This window comes from Cygnus olor (genome assembly GCF_009769625.2).
Source record: "Cygnus olor isolate bCygOlo1 chromosome W unlocalized genomic scaffold, bCygOlo1.pri.v2 SUPER_W1, whole genome shotgun sequence".
NCBI lineage: Eukaryota > Metazoa > Chordata > Aves > Anseriformes > Anatidae > Cygnus > Cygnus olor.
Genome location: NW_024429070.1, coordinates 271,743 through 290,281, shown reverse-complemented (window position 1 = coordinate 290,281; position 18,539 = coordinate 271,743). Strand labels below are relative to the sequence as shown.

The window sequence follows — 18,539 nt, the reverse complement described above, 5'->3', positions numbered from 1 at the left end:
TTGCCACATCCCCCACAAAATCCTCTCTGTTCTCCAGCAACAGATCTAGGAGGGCACCTTTCCTAGTTAGCTCCCTTAGCACCTGCACCAAGAAGTTATCAACGAGGTGCTTTAAGAATCTCCTGAACCTGCTTGTGTCGGCCAGGTGATATTCCCAGTTGATGTCTGGCAAGTTGAAGTCCCCCATAAGGATAAGGGCAGTCGATCTTGAGGTCTTTCTTAGTTCCTCAAAGAATAATTCATCAGTGTCTTCATCCTGGCTGGTGGTCTGTAATAGATTCCCATGACAACATCCCGTTTATTTGTTTGTCCCTTAATCCTTACCCAGAGGCTCTCAGCCTTGTCATTGCCAACTGCAAGCTCCACACGGTCCAGCCCCTCCTTTACGTACAGCACCACCCCACCACCTCACTGCCTGCTGTCCCCTGAGGAGCCTGCAACCATCTATTGCAACACACCAGCCACAGGACTCATCCCACGGGTTTCGCTTATGCCGATGATATTGTAGCTCTGGGACTGGGCCAAGACTCTAGCTCCTCTAGCTTATTGTTCAATGCTGCATGCATTAGTGTAGAAGCACTTCAAATGCGCCTCATTGTACGTAGCACCTTGTGGAGCAGACCAAAGGAACTCACTAGCACACAGTCCCTTGTTTTGTCATGCCCTCCCATAGCTTATCACCGGCGGGCCTGGTTTATCCCTTTCCCCCTTCAACTCTAGTTTAAAGCCCAATCAATCAGCCCTGCTAACTCCTGTGCAAAAATCCTTTTCCCCCTCTGAGAGAGGTGTATCCCATCTGGTGTCAGCAGGCCTGGGTCGCGTAGACCTTCCCGTGACCCAAAGTTCCGCCAGTGGCACCAGTCTTGGAGCCACATATTTATGAACCGAGTCTGCCTGTCAAGGCATGTTGAACATCATCCCATTGGCCTCTGCCCATTGATCCAACCTGTCCAGGTCCCTCTGCAGGGCCTTCCTACCCTCCGGCAGATCGACACTTGCCCCCCCTTCCCCCCGACTTGTTGTCATCTGCAAACTTACTAAGGGTGCAGGGGTGATTTCTCTCTGCATATGCTGGCAACTTCTTTGTACTCTCCCTGACTTGTCTGTCCCTTCCTCCACCGGACATAAACTCTCTTTTTCTCCCAGACACTCAGCAAAAGTTCACTGTTCAGCCGCGTCGGTCTTCCCCGCCAGCTCATCTTACAGCATACAGGAACAGCCTGCTCCTATGCCTTTAAGACTTCCTTCTTGAGGAGCGTCCAGCCTTCCTGAACCCCTCTGCCCTTCAGGACTGACTCCCAAGGGACACTCCTTACCAGCAACCTGAACAATTCAAAGTCTGCCCTCGGGAAGTCCAAGGAAGCAGCTTTACTGACCCCCGTCCTGACTTCACCAAGAATAGAGAACGCTGCCATTTGCAGTCACTCTGCCCAAGACAGCTCCTGACCACCACATCACCCACCAGTCCTTCTCTGTTCGTGAACAGCAGGTCTAGTGCCCCCCCCGCCCATAGGCTCACTAACCAGCTGAGTCAGGAAGCTATCTTCCACCCACTCCAGGAACCTCCTAGGCTTCTTCCTCAGGGCTGTGTTGTATTTCCAGCATATGTCCGGGAAGTTGAAGTCCCCCACAAGAACAAGCACTGGCGATTGCGCGACTTCACCAGCTGCTTGTAGAATGCCTCATCCGTCTCTTCATCCTGGTTTGGCAGTCTAAAACGGACCCCCACCAGGATTCCGCCTTGTTGGCCATCCCCCTGATCCTTATCCATAGGGACTCGACCTTATCATTCCCAGCCCTGAGCTAAAAACATCGAAGATGGTTTGAAGAAATCTCCTTAGGAATACCTGATTTATTTTATTAAGCTGAGGCATAAGTGAATGTCTCCAATGGATGACAAGTCAAAAATCTGCTACCAGACATGGTGCTATGTTTCTTAGAAACAGGCGCCATAATAAACAGCCTTATTTAATAGGGGGTATTTTAGGAGAACATGATGATGGAAGCATGGATGATGTTAGAGGAAATATTTCAACAAGCATCTGCTGGCCCGATACTAGTGTACTGCTTAGAAACATTTGTGAGCAATAGTAAAAATACATGTTGGCTATAGTTGAAGAGATCTCTGCTCGGGGAGTAACTGGGCATTGGTTGGCAGGTGGTGAGCAACTGCATTTTGCATCACTTTTTGTATATATATTATATATAGTAGTAGTAGTAGTAGTAGTCACAGGATGGGGGGGGGCGGGATGGGGGATTGGGGTTGCGGTCAGTCCATAACACTTTTCTTCTGCTCCTTCCTCCTCACACTCTTCCCTGCTCAGGCAAGAGGTCCCTCCCACGGGGTGCAGTCCTTCACAAACTGCTTCTACATGGTTCCTTCCCATGGGCCGCAGTTACTCAGGAACAGAATTTTGGATGCCTGATTCTTATGGGAGCTTTCTCATAAGCTAAAATCTAAGTAGTTACACAGAGCATTACTAGTCTCTGTTTAATAAGATCAAAATGAGAACATGCTCAGAGCTGACTCAACTGCTTCTTGAGAGGAGAATTTCCAGAGTGGAATGTGTTGACATTCCTATAGTACAAAGCTTTATAATCTGCACAGTGCAATGGGACAGAATTAATTTTTAGATGTGTGGGGAATTGCAGGCTGGATCTTCAGCCTGTCAGTGTGATGATCTTAGCATCTGACCATCCAAGCCAGCATTCCTACTAGTCTTTTTGTTCCTTTTATCCTTTATAAAAGCTTCTGTGAGTTAACATATGAAGAGTTTAAGTCTGAGTAGTCTTCTCAGACCTTCTGAGCTCATGAGAAGTTTGTTGCATTTAAAAATTATTTCATTTCCTTTGTCTCCAAAGAGTAGTATGGCCCTTTTTAAGGTGATGAAAACTTATTTTTGAGCTACTTGATTCCTGGGACTGCAAGTTCTTTGGAAAAGGAAAGATTTTGATTCTGTTTAGTATAAATGAGCTTTAGGTCTTAGTTTTTAAACTAAATTCCACTAGAAATTGGTAGTTGTGCTGTGCTATCAGCTTTATGAATTTTATGATGCATCGCCAATGTTCTGGCTTTCCTTACTACAATTATTCTGATGTTATTTTTTACTTGTATCTAAACTAGCAAAACTGCATTTTGAGACTGAGAAATAAGGCAGAACAGAGTGTAATATCGCACTTATGAAAAAGTAAACATAACGGATAATTTTGTATTTGATATTTGTAGGTACAAGCCTGTGCAAAAAGTGGATGGAGTTGCAGATGGCTTCACAGGAAGTGGTCAACAGACAGGCACATCTGCTGAACAAACTATAATTGCCCAAAGTCAACATCATCGACAGTTTTTAGGTATGAAAAGATGTGTTATACTGTTGTATAAATAAAATAAAATCCATTATCGCCATTGTGGCGGGTTAACCCTTGTCTGGCCGCCAGGTGCCATCAAGCTGTTCTCTCACTCCCCCTACTCAGCAGGACAGTGGAAGAAAATGCAATGAAAAAGCTTGAGGGTCAAGATAAAGGACAGGGAGATTGCTTACCAATTGCCATCATGGGGAAAACAGACTCAGCTTGGGGAAGATTAATTTAATTTATTGCCAATTAATTACAAAGTATGATTGTGAGAACTAAAACCAAAACTAAAACGACCTTCCCCCTACCCCCCATTCTTCCCAGGCTCAACTTCACTCCCGATTCTTCTGCCTTCCATCCCTGAGCGGTGCGGGGGGGGCGGGCGGGGGGGGGGGGGGGGGATTGGGAATGGGGGTTGTGGTCAGTCCATAACGCTTCATCTTCTGCTCCTTCCTCCTCACACTCTTCCCCTGCTCAAGCAAGAGGTCCCTCCCACGGGGTGCAGTCCTTCACAAACTGCTTCTACATGGTTCCTTCCCATGGGCCGCAGTTATTCAGGAACAGACTGCTCCAGCATGGGTCCCCTATGGGTTGCAGTTCTTGCCAGAAAACCTACTCCTGCATGGGCTCTTATCCACAGGTTGCAGTTCCTGCCAGGGGTCTGCTCCAGCATGGGCTCTCCACAGGCTACAGCCTCCTTCAGGCCATATCCACCTGCTCCAGCGTGGGGTCCTCCTCGGGCTGCAGGGTGGATATCTGCTCCAATGTGTTCCTCCATGGGCTGTAGGAGGACAGCCTGTTTCACCATGATCTTCTCCATGGGCTGCAGGGGAGCCTCTGCTTCAGCGCCTGGAGCACCCCTCTTCTTCTTCACTGACATCGGTGTCTTCAGGGTTGTTTCTCTCACTCCACTCTCTTACACAGCTGTCTTGCAGTGTTTTTTTTGTTGTTTTTTTTTTTTTTTAAACCTTTCTTAACTGTGCTTTCACAAAGGTGCCACCAGCTTTGCTGTATGGCTTGCAGCGGGTCCCTTTTGGAGCCAGCTGGAACAGGCTGTGTCCAACATGGGGGCAGCTCCTGGTCTCTTCTCACAGAGGCCACCCTGCAGCCCCCTGCTGGCAAAACCTTGCCACATAAACCCAATACAGCCATGAACATCGTCATGCAAATACAGTAATTATTTTTAGTTATGTTGCCCTGTTTAAAACACTCACTGATAACAGAAAAAAGTTACTGAAAGGAGCTTAATATTCTGTATTGTAAGACATGCAATTTTAATATGCATCATACAGATATAAAATGAAAAATGTGAAAAGACTATTAGCATTGCAATATATTTTAAATCTACCATGCAATTTCCATGAAGCATTTTATACAAAAAAATGCAGGCTGAAAATCCTACCCTAAAAGCTTAGTAATTTTCACTGGCTTCCCAATTCACACAAAATCACAGAGAATGGTTTAGGTTGGAAGGGAGCTCTGGAGATTATCTGGTCCAACTCCACTGCTCAAGCAGGGACACATACAACAGGTTGCCCAGGATCCTTGGCTGCATAAAAAGAAGAGTGGCCAGCAGGTTGAGGGAGGGGATTCTCTCCCTCTACTCTGCCCTTGTGAGACCCCGCCTGGAGTACTGTATCCAGCTCTGAGGCCCCCAGCACAAGAGAGACATGGACTTGTTGGAGTGGGTCCAGAGGAGGGCTACAAAAATGATCAGAGGGATGAAACACCTCTTCTATGAAGACAGGCTGAGAGACCTGGGGTTGTTTAGCCTAGAGAAGAGAAAGCTCCGGGGATACCTTATTACAGCCTTTCAATGTTTAAAGTGGGCCTATAAGAAAGATGGAGAGAGACTTTTTACAAAGGCATATAGTGATAGGACAAGGCATAATGGTCTTGCTCTGGTTTCAGCTAGGACAGAGTTAATTTTCGTCATGGTGGCTGGTATGTGCCATGTTTTGGATTTAGGAGAAAAATAATGTTGATAACACACTGATGTTTTAGTTGTTGCAGAGCAGTGCTTACACAGAGGCAAGGGCTTTTCAGCTTCTTATGCTGCCCTGCCAGCGAGGAAGCTGGGGTGCACAAGAAGCTGGGAGGGGACAGAGCCAGGACAGCTGACCCAAACTGGCCAAAGGGATATTCCATGCCATATGACATCATGCTGAACAATAAAAACGGGGAAGGTTGGGCGGGGCGGGAACCTCTGCTCAGGGAGGGACTGAGCATTGGTCGGCAGATGGTGAGCAATATCTAAAGCCAGGTTTTGCCACTTTGTATATAGTATGTGCTCATATTACACCGACAATGAACGTAAAACGGTATTTGTACTCAGTCAGTATGGCCATCATTTTTTGCACTTCAGGAACCTTACTATGGAAGCTATTAACAAGCACACCCTTTACTCCAGACAAGTTAAAATAGCTTTGGAAAACTTTGAGTATTCTGGAGATGTTGAAACTAGCATGATCTATGTTTCCTATGTGTTTCAACTTTTGTCTATGGTTAGATATCTATTTAAAAATACCAACCAGAGATTTTCCCTGAGGCAGGATGGTTATGGGTGGCAAGGTGTGTGGGAGGATATAGGCAGGTATCTATCACGATTGCCACTTCCAATGGTTTTGGAATTCACCCCTGAACAAGTACAGAATCCTGAAAAACTCATAGAATGTTTTAAAAATGTATGCTCATATCCTGGCAATGCCGGAGATTTACAGCTTGCCGCACTGTGCTGGGGTCTTTGCCTGTGCCTATCAAACACTCTTCAATGCTATTCAGCACTTTCAAGAGGAAGAATATGCCTCTGGATCTGTTCCAAGCCTCGCAACAGGCCACTCCAACCCCTGTGACAGGTCCTGTGGCTGAACCAGAGAACCAACCCGTGCTGGTATCTGTCACCCCTATACACAAGACGAAACAAAGGATGCGAAAGTCAGCTCATTTAGCAAGGGAAGAAACTCCTACTAAGAAGGGGAAAGAGGAAGAAGAGGATGAGGCAGGCTATTCAGAAGCAGGGCCATCACGGGAACAGGAAGAGAAAGAGGCAGATCTCATAAACGTGGCACTAACCACCTGATCCCTATTCCTGGGTGAGCTGTGAGATGCGCAAAAAGATTTCATCCATCATCCACTGAGCACATTGCCACCTGGCTGCTCTGATGCTGAGATAACGGGGCCAGTAGCCTGGAATTAGAGGACAGAGAAGATGAGCAACTGGGATCTCTCGCTAGGGAAGGGGGCACTGATAAAGAGATTGGAAAGGGGGCACAAGTCCTCAGCCTCTGTAAGTGACTCCAGTCAGGCGCAAAGAACAGGTGTCCCTTCAAGGAAGATGTAATATGTCACCCAGGCAAGTGGAACACCATGGAGAGAGGTATCTAGTACCTGCGGGAATTACTTGTGCTGGAGGTGATTTATGATGACCTGGACAACGAACAGCTATCCAAAGATCCAGATGAAGTCCAGTGCATGACACCCATGTGGAGGAAGTTTGTATGGAGTGCACCATCGTTGTACCCTAGCTCATTGGCAGTAATGACATGGAAAGATGGAAAGGACCACACAGTGAATGAATTGGCTGGACAATACGGGCAGTACGAAGAAAGTCTCTCTTCTTCCCTATGGAACTGCATCTCTGCTGTGGAGAAACTTTCTCAAGCAGTCCATTAACTCAAAGAATGCTTTGGAGAAACTTTCCCAAGAGGTCCACCAACTTAAAGAGAATATATCTTCCTCCCCACATGTACGAAACAGTATCTCAGCTATTAGAAATGAGAGTCCCTCTGCTCAAGAAATGGGATATAGTGGGTACACACCCCATGCCACCCTGTGGTTTTACCTACGTGACCATGGAGAGGACATGAGGAAGCAGGATGGAAAATCTACCTTGACCATAGAGGCACGGGCGCATGAGTTGTAAGGAAAAAGAATTGCAAAAGGGGGTTCTTCTGGGAAAACTACTGATCCAGTTTCCAGTGAGCAGCCCCCCCAGACAGAGTAATGAATGCTGTGACCAGGACTGGAGGGGCCCTGCCTCCAGACAGGTAGAGGAAAAGGACTTTATTGGACTCTGTGGATTTATTTGATGGCCTGGCACGTCAGACCCACAGCAGAAGTATAAGGCTCTAGGGGACACAGGTGCACAGTATACCCTAATGACATCAAGCTATAAAGGGACAGAACTCATCTGTATCTCTGGAGTGACAGGGGGATCCCAACAGCTAACTGTATTGGAGGCCGAAGTGAGTCTAACTGGGAATCAGTGGCAAAACTACCCCATCGTGACTTGCCTGGAGGCTCCGTGCATCCTAGACATAGACTACCTAAGGAGAGGGTACTTTGAGGACCCAAAAGGGTAAAGGTGGGCTTTTGGTATAGTTGCCTTGGAGACGGAAGAAATTAAAAAGGTGTCTAACTTGCCCAGTCTCTCAGAGGACCCTTCTGTTGTGGGCTTGCTCAGGGTTAAAGAAAAACAGGTGCCAATCCGTTACCACAACGGTGTACCAGCAGCAACATCGCACCAACCGAGGCTCCCTCATTCCCATCCATAAGCTGATTCGTTGACTGGAGAGCCAAGGAGTGACCACCAAAACTCGCTTACCCTTTCATAGTCCCATATGGCCAGAGCAGAAGTCTATTGGAGAGTGGAGGCTAACAGTGGATTATTGTGGCCTAAATGAAGTCACACCACTGCTGAGTGCTGCAGTGCCAGACATGCTGGAACTTCAATAAAACTGGAATCAAAGGCAGCCAAGTCGTACGCCACAACTGATATCGCTAATGCATTTTTCTCCATCCCTTTAGCAGCAGAGTGGAGGCCACAGTTTGCTTTTACTTGGAGGGGCATCCAGTACATGTGGAATCGACTGCCTTGGGGTGGAAACACAGCCCTACCATTTGCCATGGACTGATCCAGTCTGCACTGGAACAAGGGGGAAGCTCCTGAACGCCTGCAGTACATCGATGACATCCTCGTGTGGGGCAACACAGCAGAAGAACTTTTTGAGAAAGGGAAGAAAATAGTCCAAATCCTTCTGAAAGCCAGTTTTGCCATAAAACAAAGTAAGGTCAAAGGACCCACACAGGAGATACATTTTTCAGGAATAAAATGGCAAGATAGATGGTCATCGTCAGATCCCAGTGGATGTGATCAACGAAATAACATTTATGTCTCCACTAACTAGCAAAAAGAAACACAAGCTTTCTTAGGCATTGTGGGTTTTTGGAGAATGCACATTCCAAATTACAGTCTGATTGTAAGCCCACTCTATCAAGTGACCCGTAAGAAGAATGATATCAAATGGGGCCCTAAGCAATGATATGCCTTTGAAATAATTAAATGGGAGATAGTTCATGCAGTAGCCCTTAGGCAGTCCATGCAGGACAAGAGGTAAAAAATGTGCTCTACACCACAGCTGGGGAGAATGGCCCCACCTGGAGCCTCTGGCAGAAAACATCAGGGGAGAGTCAAGGTCAACCCCTAGGGTTTTGGAGTCAGGGATACAGAGGATCTGAGACCTGCTATACTACAACTGAAAAAGAGATATTGGCAGCATATGAAGGGGTTTGAGCTGCTTCAGAAGTGGCTGGTACTAAAGCATAGCTCCTCTTGGCACCTCGACTGCCGGTGCTGGGCTGGATGTTCAACTGATGCTACGTGGAGGAAGTAGGTTGCACTGATCACACAAGAAGCTCGAATAGGAAACTCCAGTCGTCCAGGAATCTTGGAAGTGATCACGGACTGGCCAGAAGGCAAAGATTTTGGAATATCACCAGAGGAGGAGGTGACACGTCCTGAAGAGGCCCCGCTGTATAACAAGATACCAGAAAATGAGAAGAAATATGCCCTGTTCACTGATGGGTCCTGCCGTATTGTGGGAAAGCATTGGAAGTGGAAGGCTGCTGTATGGAGTCCTACATGACGAGTTGCAGAAGCTGCTGAGGGAGAAGGTGAATCGAGTCAGTTGGCAGAAGTGAAGGCCATCCTGCTGGCTTTAGAAGTTGCTGAATGGGAAAAGTGGCCAGTGCTCTACCTCTCTAGTGATTCATGGATGGTAGCAAATGCCCTGTGGGGGTGGTTACAGCAATGGAAGCAGAGCAACTGGCAACGCAGAGGTAAACCCATCCGGGCTGCTGCATTGTGGCAAGAAATTGCCGCCCGGGTAGAAAACCTAGTTGTAAAAGTATTCTATGTAGATGCTCATGTACCCGAGAGTCGGGCCACTGGAGAACATCAAAACAACCAGCAGGTGGATCAGGCTGCTAAGATTGAAATGGCTGAGGTGGATCTGGACTGGCAACATAAGGGTGAATTATTTATGGCTTGGTGGGCCCACGACACCTCAGGCCATCAAGGCAGAGATGCAACATACAGATGGGCTCGTGATCGATGGGTGGACCTGACCATGGGCACCATTGCACAGGTTATCTATGAATGCGAAATATGTGCTGCAAACAAACAAGCGAAGCGTTTAAAGCCTCCCTGGTATGGAAGATGATGGCTGAAATATAAATATGGAGAGGCCTGGCAGAGTGATTATATCACACTCCCACAAACCTGCCAAGGCAAGCACCATGTGCTTACAGTGGTGGAAGCAACCACCGGATGGCTGGAAACATATCCCGTGCCCCATGCCACCACCCAGAACACCATTCTGGGCCTTGAAAAGCAAGTCCTATGGCAACACTGGCATCCTAGAAAGAATTGAATCAGACAATGGGACTTATTTCCAAAACAACCTTATAGATACCTGGGCCAAAGAGCATGACACTGAATGGGTATGTCACATCCCCTATCAGGCACCAGCCTCCGGGAAAATCAAAAGATGCAATGGGTTGAGACATTCAAACATTGGGATGCGCATTTAGCAAAGGCCACCTGGTTAGTCAACACTAGAGGATCTGCCAACTGAGCCGGACCTGCCCAATCAAATCTCATACATACTCTAGAAGGGGATAAAATCCCTGTAGTGCACATAAAGAACATGCTGTGGAAGACAGTCTGGGTTATTCCTGCCTCGAGCAAAGGCAAACCTATCTGTGGATTGCTTTTGCTCAAGGACCTGGGTGCATTTGGTGGGTAATGCAGAAGGATGGGAAGGTCCGGTGTGTACCTCAAGGGGATTTGATGTTGGGAAAGAATAGCCCACGGTTTGAATTATATTATGTTAATTGCTATATAATACTGCATGTAATCACTACTATGGTTGCTATATGTCCCATCAGCAGTATTACAGTAAGAGTCACCCAGATTAATGAAGAATGTATTTTGATGGAACTGAGCGAAGTGCAGCAGTGATAGAACCAGACAAGCGCAGCGGTGATGGAGCCAGAGCTGGCCTCAGCATGCAACAATTCAACACCACACCCCATCTCTCTTGCCCTGAAGGACTGTTATGACAGATGGAACCCGGAGTCATGGACTAAACGAACTCAATAGACATTTTAGAGTGACGGCCCATATACTAAGGGAATGATATCTGTGTGTGCATATATCAAAAGACAGAAAAGTGGTGATTAATTGGGATGCATTGGAAAGTGGGACCCGAGCATGATGTAAAGGCTATGGAATAAGGGGTGGATCTTGTCCTGGTTTCGGTTGGGATAGAATTAATTTTCTTCATAGCCACTGGTATGTGCCATGTTTTGGATATAGGAGAAAAATAATGTTGATAACACACTGATGTTTTAGTTGTTGAAGAGCAGTGCTTACACAGAGGCAAGGGCTTTTCAGCTTCTTATGCCAGCGAGAAGGCTGGGGGTGCACAAGAAGCTGGGAGGGGACAGAGCCAGGACAGCTGACCCAAACTGGCCAAAAGGGATATTCCATACCATATGGTGTCATACTGAACGATAAAAACTGGGAAGGTGGGGTGGGGGGGAGATCTCTGCTCGGGGAGTTACTGGGCATTGGTCGGCAGGTGGTGAGCAATTGCATTTTGCATCACCTGTTGTATATACATTTATATATAGTAGTAGTAGTAGTAGTAGTCTCAGGATTATTTTCTCTTCCTTTTCTGTCCTATGTAACTGTCTTTATCTCAACCCACAAGTTTTGTGATTTTTATTTTCAATTCTCTCCCCTATCCCAGTGGGGGGGGGGGGGGGGGAGCGAGTGTATGGCTGTTTGGTGCTTAGCTGCCTGCCAGGTTAAACCACAACAGGTTTTAAACTAAAAGAGGGTAGATTTAGATTAGATATAAGGATGAAATCCTTTACTATGAGGGTGGTGAGGCACTGGAACAGGCTGCCCAGAGAAATTGTGGATGCCACATCCCTGGAAGTGTTCAAGGCCAGGTTGGATGGGGCTTTGAGCAACCTAGCCTAGTGTGGGAGGTGTCCCTGCCCATGGTGGGGCGGGGGTGGGGTGGGGGTGGGGTGGGGGTGGGGTGGGGGGTGTCCAGCCTTCCCATGTCTAGGAGGCTTTTGAATATCCTCAAGGAGAGAGACTCCGCAACTTTTCTGTGTAACCTGTTCCAGTGTTCTGCCACCTGCACATAAAATGGGATTATATTATATATATATTGCATTTGTTGATGTAACTGATCTTATTGATTTCCCATCTGTGGAAACAAATGGTAATTTAGTAATTTGCTAAAGTAAAAAAGCCTATTAAATATCGTATTGCAATAATTGTACACTTAGTTTTGAGTTCATACATTGATATTTTGAAGATCCACATTCTTTGGCCTAGCCTTGCTGTTACTGAAATCATTGGGAACCTTAGGCTATAGTTCACGTTTTTGAATTTTTCCTTTCACGTTCTCCCTGGTTGACAATATATTCCCCCACTCGGCCCCATACTAGTGTATCTCTTAGAAACATTTGTGAGCAATAGTAAACGTACATGTTGGCTATAGCTGAAAGTCTTGTAAATTTCAAATAAATATATGCTGCTGAGTCTAGGAAACCCTTACGTTCATGACAATACAAAAGCTATTCAACTGATAAAAACAAAAAAACATTTAATAATATTAACCTCTTATATTCTGCTTTATCCTGTCATATTCTTTAATATCTTAGCTTTTTTTTTTATATACAGATACAACATATGTGTGCAATCATTTTAATCTGCTACCTGCCAAGAATAATTTAATATCTCCTTTTGCTTAAAAAAAATAGCTAGCTGATTTGTTAACAATTTTTTTTGCAACATTAAAATATATTAAATATGGAAGACATTCCTCTTTGGGCATTATGACCTTCTAGACTTTACATATTTACATCATTCTTAAATCTTTTCTAATTGAGCTGTAGTTGGCACCATTCACAATGGTTTTCTTCTGTTATGTTGTCATGGAAACAGATACATCTCGAATACTTCCAGAGTTTGGAGAAGTTGAAATATCTTCTCTACCAGATGGTACTGCTCTTGAAGACATAAAATCATTGCAAAGTCTTTATCGAGAGCACTGTGAGGTAAGGGAAAAAAGGCATTCACATAAATCATTCTTCATTGAAAATTCATGTCTTCTAGTGAGAATCAGTACAACTGGATGACTGACACAAAACATATTACAGGCAGGCTATTGATATCTGATGTGCTAACCAAATAGTTCGCTTATTTCATCAGAAATGAAATTGGAAAAACGATTTCTCTGAAATTTCTCTTTACCAGGAAAGAAAAAAATGTGTAATAGAATACTGAGACTGGAATATAATAATGCATATATTTGGAGATTTTTAGATAAATTACACTTTAGATATATGCAGAGCTTTGCTTTTGTTTATAGGGGTTGAAATCAGATTAAATTATTATTTCTAGCATTTATGTTAAAAACAAGCTCGCTATTTTCTTCAAGTTTTAAAGAAACAAGTTGTTTAAGGTTGTTAACATTTCATATTAAATAATGTCTTAAAATTATTGTTGAAGGTGCCTGAAAAAATTTAATGAAGTAAAAAAATTAATGAAATAGCAGTTTTCCTACGTGTTTTTAATAGTGTTAAAAGTTCTGTTTAGGTGAAGTCACCTGATATGTTTCCTTAAGCTCTTTTCTGGAGAATTCTTTCTGTTTTCACTTGGACTGATCTGAGTCTGTGCACACTAGTAAAATTAATCGCTAAAAAGTTATTAAAATGCATTGTTTATTTATAAATCTAATTTTTTATTACTTTTTCTGAAAAATGACTAAGGGGAGGGGAGAGCTATACCACTGGAAGGAGCTGGAGGAGAAAAATGGTAGAAGACTATCTGCACTTGCTTTATATTGTTTTAGGCAATAGTGGATGTTGTTGTGAATCTTCAGTTTAGCCTGATAGAAAAATTGTGGCAAACTTTCTGGCGCTATTCCCCTTCTGCTCCAGCTGATGGCACTGGTATTATTGAAGCAAGGTCAGTATATGTCTCTCTTAAATAAATAATAATTTATTATTATACTGTTTACTATTATTTATAATTTAATAAACAGTCTTGTTTAATAGAGGGTACTTTAGGAGAACATGATGATGGAAACATGGATGATGTTAGAGGAAACATTTCAGTAAGTGTCGGCTCGGGGGGTTGGAACACTGAAACCGCCGCCGCCACCACCGCGGCCGCCGCCGCCACCGCCCCGCCCCGCCCCGCCTCGCCCCCCCCCCAAAAAAAAAAAAAAAGAATGGACAGGAAAAACTAGATGTTAGTAAGATAAGGAAAAGAACAAAGACATGAGGCCATTGCTGACAGTAAAAATACCCCTGGTCAGAAGAAACTAAACTATTCTATTCTATTCTAAATGATGTCAGCAAGACAAACCTCACTTAGCTTCCTGACTCTTCCAAAACTAGTTGTTTTATTCATGTTTCCAGATCTCATGATTTACTGACCAAGGCCAGTAAATGTCTCTCATTACTCTATCATCATAATATAACAGCAGGTGTCAAATCAAAGCCTTGAAATGACTGTATACATCTTCCATTTTTTCCTTTGTTTGGATGACTACAGTCAAAGTATCTTTACACAGTATACTGTCCCGTTCTTTTAAATTCCAAGGACCATTTTATGCTACCTCTGCATAATTTATGGGCTGGAGCTGAACTTTGGAGGCCATTTTTCCCCAGTTTCATATGAACAAGGTAAAGAGGTTCAATTGGATGTAACTGAGACTTTTATAAAGTTTTTATTAAATAAGCAGTCCATTGTACTTTTCTTATCTGTATGTAAATGCATTTTCATTTATTCATTTGTTACTTTTATTCACGCCAGCAATCTGACTGAAATAGAAAGTCGACTTCCAAAAGGAAAACTGATTACTCTGTGCAAAAATGAGTCTATTCTGAAATGGATTTGTAATTGTGACCATGTGATGTACCAGGCTTTGGTGGAGATTCTCATTCCTGATGTCCTTAGACCTATTCCTAGTAAGTTAAACACAGATAACACCTCATAAGAATTTTGGTTTGGTTTGTTTTATGTGGTGGTGTTTTTGTGCATCACATGAAACTTTTGGGAATGATTTCGAAGGATATAAATGTAGCATGTGTCATCTTTCCTTAATTCTGTTGAGTAGAAAGGTGTACTGGAGTTGATGTAAGCACTGTATTTAAAGAAAAGGAGACTGGATATTTCACTGCATTTAGGGAACTCTCCAGAAGTTTTTGGAATATATTTCCCTATGGAAGATGCTTTTGTCACTGCAAAGTCTAAGTTTTTATTAATTTTAAGATAAAAATGGGTTCCTTTACACACTGGCTCTAGTCTACCTGACAGATGCGAATGCACTATGGTCCTGAGTCTGAGTCCACTAATGTCAGACAGTCTTTCCACTGACTTCAGTAGACTTTAGCATTACATATAAAAAAACTTTCCCAGACCAGACTTTCCCTCTGGTCTCAGGGGCCTGGGGTTCCTGAAAGCAGTCCTTACCAGTAAAGACTGAGGTGAAGAAGGCATTCAGTACCTCATCCTTTCCCATGTCCTTGGTCTTCAGGATCCCTGCTCCATTCAGCAGCAGGCCCACATTTTCCCTGGTCTTCATTTTGCTGCTGATGTACCTGTAGAAGCTCTTAATGTTGCCCTTCATATCCCTCGCCAGTTACAACTCCAGGTGGGCTTTGGTTTTCCCCATCTCTGTACTCTCAGACAGTGTCTCTGTATTCCTCCTGGGTCACTTGTCCCTTTTTCCGGCTCCCATATGCTTCCTTTTTATGTTTGAGTTTAGTCAGGAGCTCCTTGTTCATCCACACAGGCTTCCTGCCACCTTTGCTCGATTTCCTGCTCACTGGGATGGACCATTCTTGAGCGTGGGGGAGGTGATTGTTGAATATCCCTGGACCCTCCTCTGCTCTCCAGGACTCTCCCCCGTGGGATTCTTCCAAACAGGTCCCTGCACAGGCCAAAGTCTGCTCTCCTGAAATTTAGAGTTGTGATCCTGCCATTTGCATTGCTCCCTCCTCTCAGGATTCTCAGCTCCACCATCTCACGGTCAATGCAGCCCAGGCTGCCCACAACCTTCCAGGATGCTCCAACCACAGTTCTTCCTTGTTTGTAAGAATTGCATCCAGCAGAGTGTCTCCCCTTCAGCCCTGTTTTTCTGATTACAAGCTCTCTCTTTTCCATAACACCCTGCACCCGTTTCTTGTCAACCCATCCCACCACTTCCTCATTTGATTGTGGGCCTCCCTTGTCATTTCTAGTTTAAAGCTCTCCTCACCAGGTTGGCCAGCCTGCTGGTAAAGATGCTTTTGCCCCACTTGGTCAGGTGGATCCCATCTCTTTAGCAGTCTTTGATTCTTAAAGAGAGATCCCCACGGTCATAAAAAACAAATCCCTATTGTCATCACCAGCTGGGCAACCAACTGTTGACCCACAGGATCCTCCCATTCCTCCTCAAACCCTTCCTTCTCACTGGAAGGATCAAGGAGGATATTGCCTGAGCCCCCATGACCTTGTTCCATTGCCTCCAGGTGCATGTAGTCACACTGGCTATGCTCCAGGTCTCCCCTGGCAGTATTGTCGGTGACAATTCATAAGGGGTAATAGTCCGAGGGCCGGACAAACCTTTGCAATATCTCTACAACATCCCAGATCCAAGCCCCCAGCAAATAGTAAACCTCCCAACACAGCAGGTCAGGTCAGCACATGTGGTCCCCCATCCCCTACAGCACAGAGTTTCCCGTTGTTATCACTTGCCACTTCCTTCTAGTACTGCTGCATGGCTCAGGCTTAGTTAGCTTGGATGCTTCACTGGACAGAGTTCCCAGACCCTCATCTGCTCTGAAGGTGCCAAACCTGTTCTTTAGTTGGAGATATGCAGGTGGAGCAGGAGCCTTCTTCCTGTTGTCAGAAGTCACAAGCTTCCAGTCTTCACCATTTCCAACCCTTTAGGTTGGAAATTAGGAGAAATTTCTTCTCAGAAAGAGTAGTTAATAGTAGTTAGTCCCCTTAATGATTCTATGATTCTAACTCAATAAGCACAGACCACCCAATCCTCCTTCAATACAGCTGGGGGTTCAGGCTGCAGGGTCTTGGAGATGAACCGTTCAATCTCTTTCTTATCATCTCTGACACTACACAATCTGCTGACCTCCTCCCGCACCTCCTCGGCAGCACAGATCCTGTACTGCTGCACACCTTCTGCAGGCAAGGAGACTGTCTCCCTCTGCCCCAGCCTCAGTGAGAGACCCCAGGCACTCCTTGTACCCTGAGAGCTGCATCCTCCCTTGGGAGTTTGGTCTGGATTGAGGCCTCTGATATTGTAGGGATAGTTGCTCCAACAGCTGGAGGTGGTGCCCTGCAATGCATTAACAGCATTGCTTAGGACACGGATGCAGTTCTCTGCAAAGTTTCTGGCCCCCTTCTGTGTAACCTTCTGAGCAAAGTGCTGCATCTGTTGGCTGCCTCTGCTAGCAATGTTGTAAGAAGCAACTCAGGAAAATATTTGCAAGCATTACTTTGTAGAAGGTATTATCAAGCAAGGAAATAAAGGCTAGTGTTACCACATGATGAAGACTGAAATAACTACAGAAAAGATGCACAGTAAATAAAACATCTACGTTTATTGCTTATATGTAAGTTTGCAGAAAAAAGTAATAACTGCAGACTCTTGCTTGTGTATCAACACTAAAACCTTCTTGATTATTTATGTTTGCAGTAGAAATTAAAATGTAGACCTCACCCTTGCAGGTCACTGAATTTAGTGATTAGAATCGAAATATCATAACATGATTAGAATCGAAATATCATAACACATGCTTTGTGCCACTAACTGGTTAAAAATCCTCATTCTGTCACAGTGCTCAGTAGTTCATATGAATCAAGTTCAATGCATATTAGACCACTATGTTTAGAACCTATTTGTTTAAAACAAACATCTGCATAGCACTAGCTAATCTCCATCTTTCATCTGAAAAGCTAAGAAATAGCAAAGTAAAAGTCATATAAACTCTATCTAGCTTTTAAAATTTTTAAGCAAAGCTTAAAAAGTTAACTAGCCTAAGCCTCCTAGAAGGCTTAACTATATCCAAGCATCAAAATTAAATATGTATCTCATTTCACTAAAAACAGTAAAGAAATTACATAATTGCTTTCTGTAAATAATGACTTCTGTCTTCCAGTAGATCCTCATAGAGAAGCTGTTAAAAGTATGGGCTGGATGAGCAGACAGTGAGGTGGACTGAAAACTGGCTGAACTGCCAGGCCCAGAGGGTGGTGGTCAGTGGCATGAAGTCTAGTTGGCTGAGGGAGTTGGGACTGTGTAGCACAGAGAAAAGAAGGCTCGGGGTTAGTCTCATATGTAAAAAATATCTCAGGGTATAAAGAAGACAGAACCAGGCTCTTTTGTCCAGTGAAATATCAAGAAGCAATAAGCACAAACTGAAACAAAGGAGGTTCTGTCTGAACATTAGGAAACACTTCTTTACTGTGAGGGTGACCGGAACAGGTTGCCCAGAGAAGTTGTGGAGTCTCCCTCCTTGAGGATCTTCAAAAGCCGCCTAGACATGGTCCTGGGCAAGCTGCCCTAGGTGGCCCTGATTGAGCAGGGGGGTTGGACGAGATGATCTCCAGAGGTCCCTTCAAACCTCAACCCTTCTGTGATTATGTGATTCTGTAATAAAGATTCAAGTTATAGAGAGAGATGTGTATAAAAGTCCTAATTCAGCAAAATCATATCAGCCAATTCTTAATTTAGTAGGGATGAACTTTGAGCAAGTACTCAAAGACAAGCAGTCAAATGTATTTTAAGAGCCCAATGCTTAAATGTTTTGCT

The 18,539-nt window shown here is 44.5% G+C and overlaps 2 protein-coding genes across 3 annotated transcripts in view; one reads left to right on the top strand and one right to left on the bottom strand.

The window, feature by feature from the left end:
• Positions 1-18,539, bottom strand: part of LOC121062890 (transcription factor RFX3-like) — a 215,500-nt gene that overhangs the window by 125,702 nt on the left and 71,259 nt on the right. The gene's annotated exons all lie outside the window — the stretch shown is intronic.
• LOC121062893 (transcription factor RFX3-like) lies at positions 12,551-14,816 on the top strand. Its single transcript, XM_040543190.1, has 3 exons — positions 12,551-12,771; positions 13,569-13,684; positions 14,537-14,816. Exons 1-3 carry the CDS (start codon positions 12,625-12,627, stop codon positions 14,718-14,720), a joined length of 447 nt encoding a protein of 148 aa, XP_040399124.1. The 5' UTR covers positions 12,551-12,624; the 3' UTR covers positions 14,721-14,816.

Excerpts from the sequence above, each read along its gene's own strand:
- LOC121062893 (XM_040543190.1), top strand. The coding sequence starts at position 12,625 with ATGGTTTTCTTCTGTTATGTTGTCATGGAAACAGATACATCTCGAATA. Across the intron at positions 12,772-13,568 it reads TTTATCGAGAGCACTGTGAG|GCAATAGTGGATGTTGTTGT; the intron begins GTAAGGGAAAAA and ends ATATTGTTTTAG. Across the intron at positions 13,685-14,536 it reads ACTGGTATTATTGAAGCAAG|CAATCTGACTGAAATAGAAA; the intron begins GTCAGTATATGT and ends TATTCACGCCAG.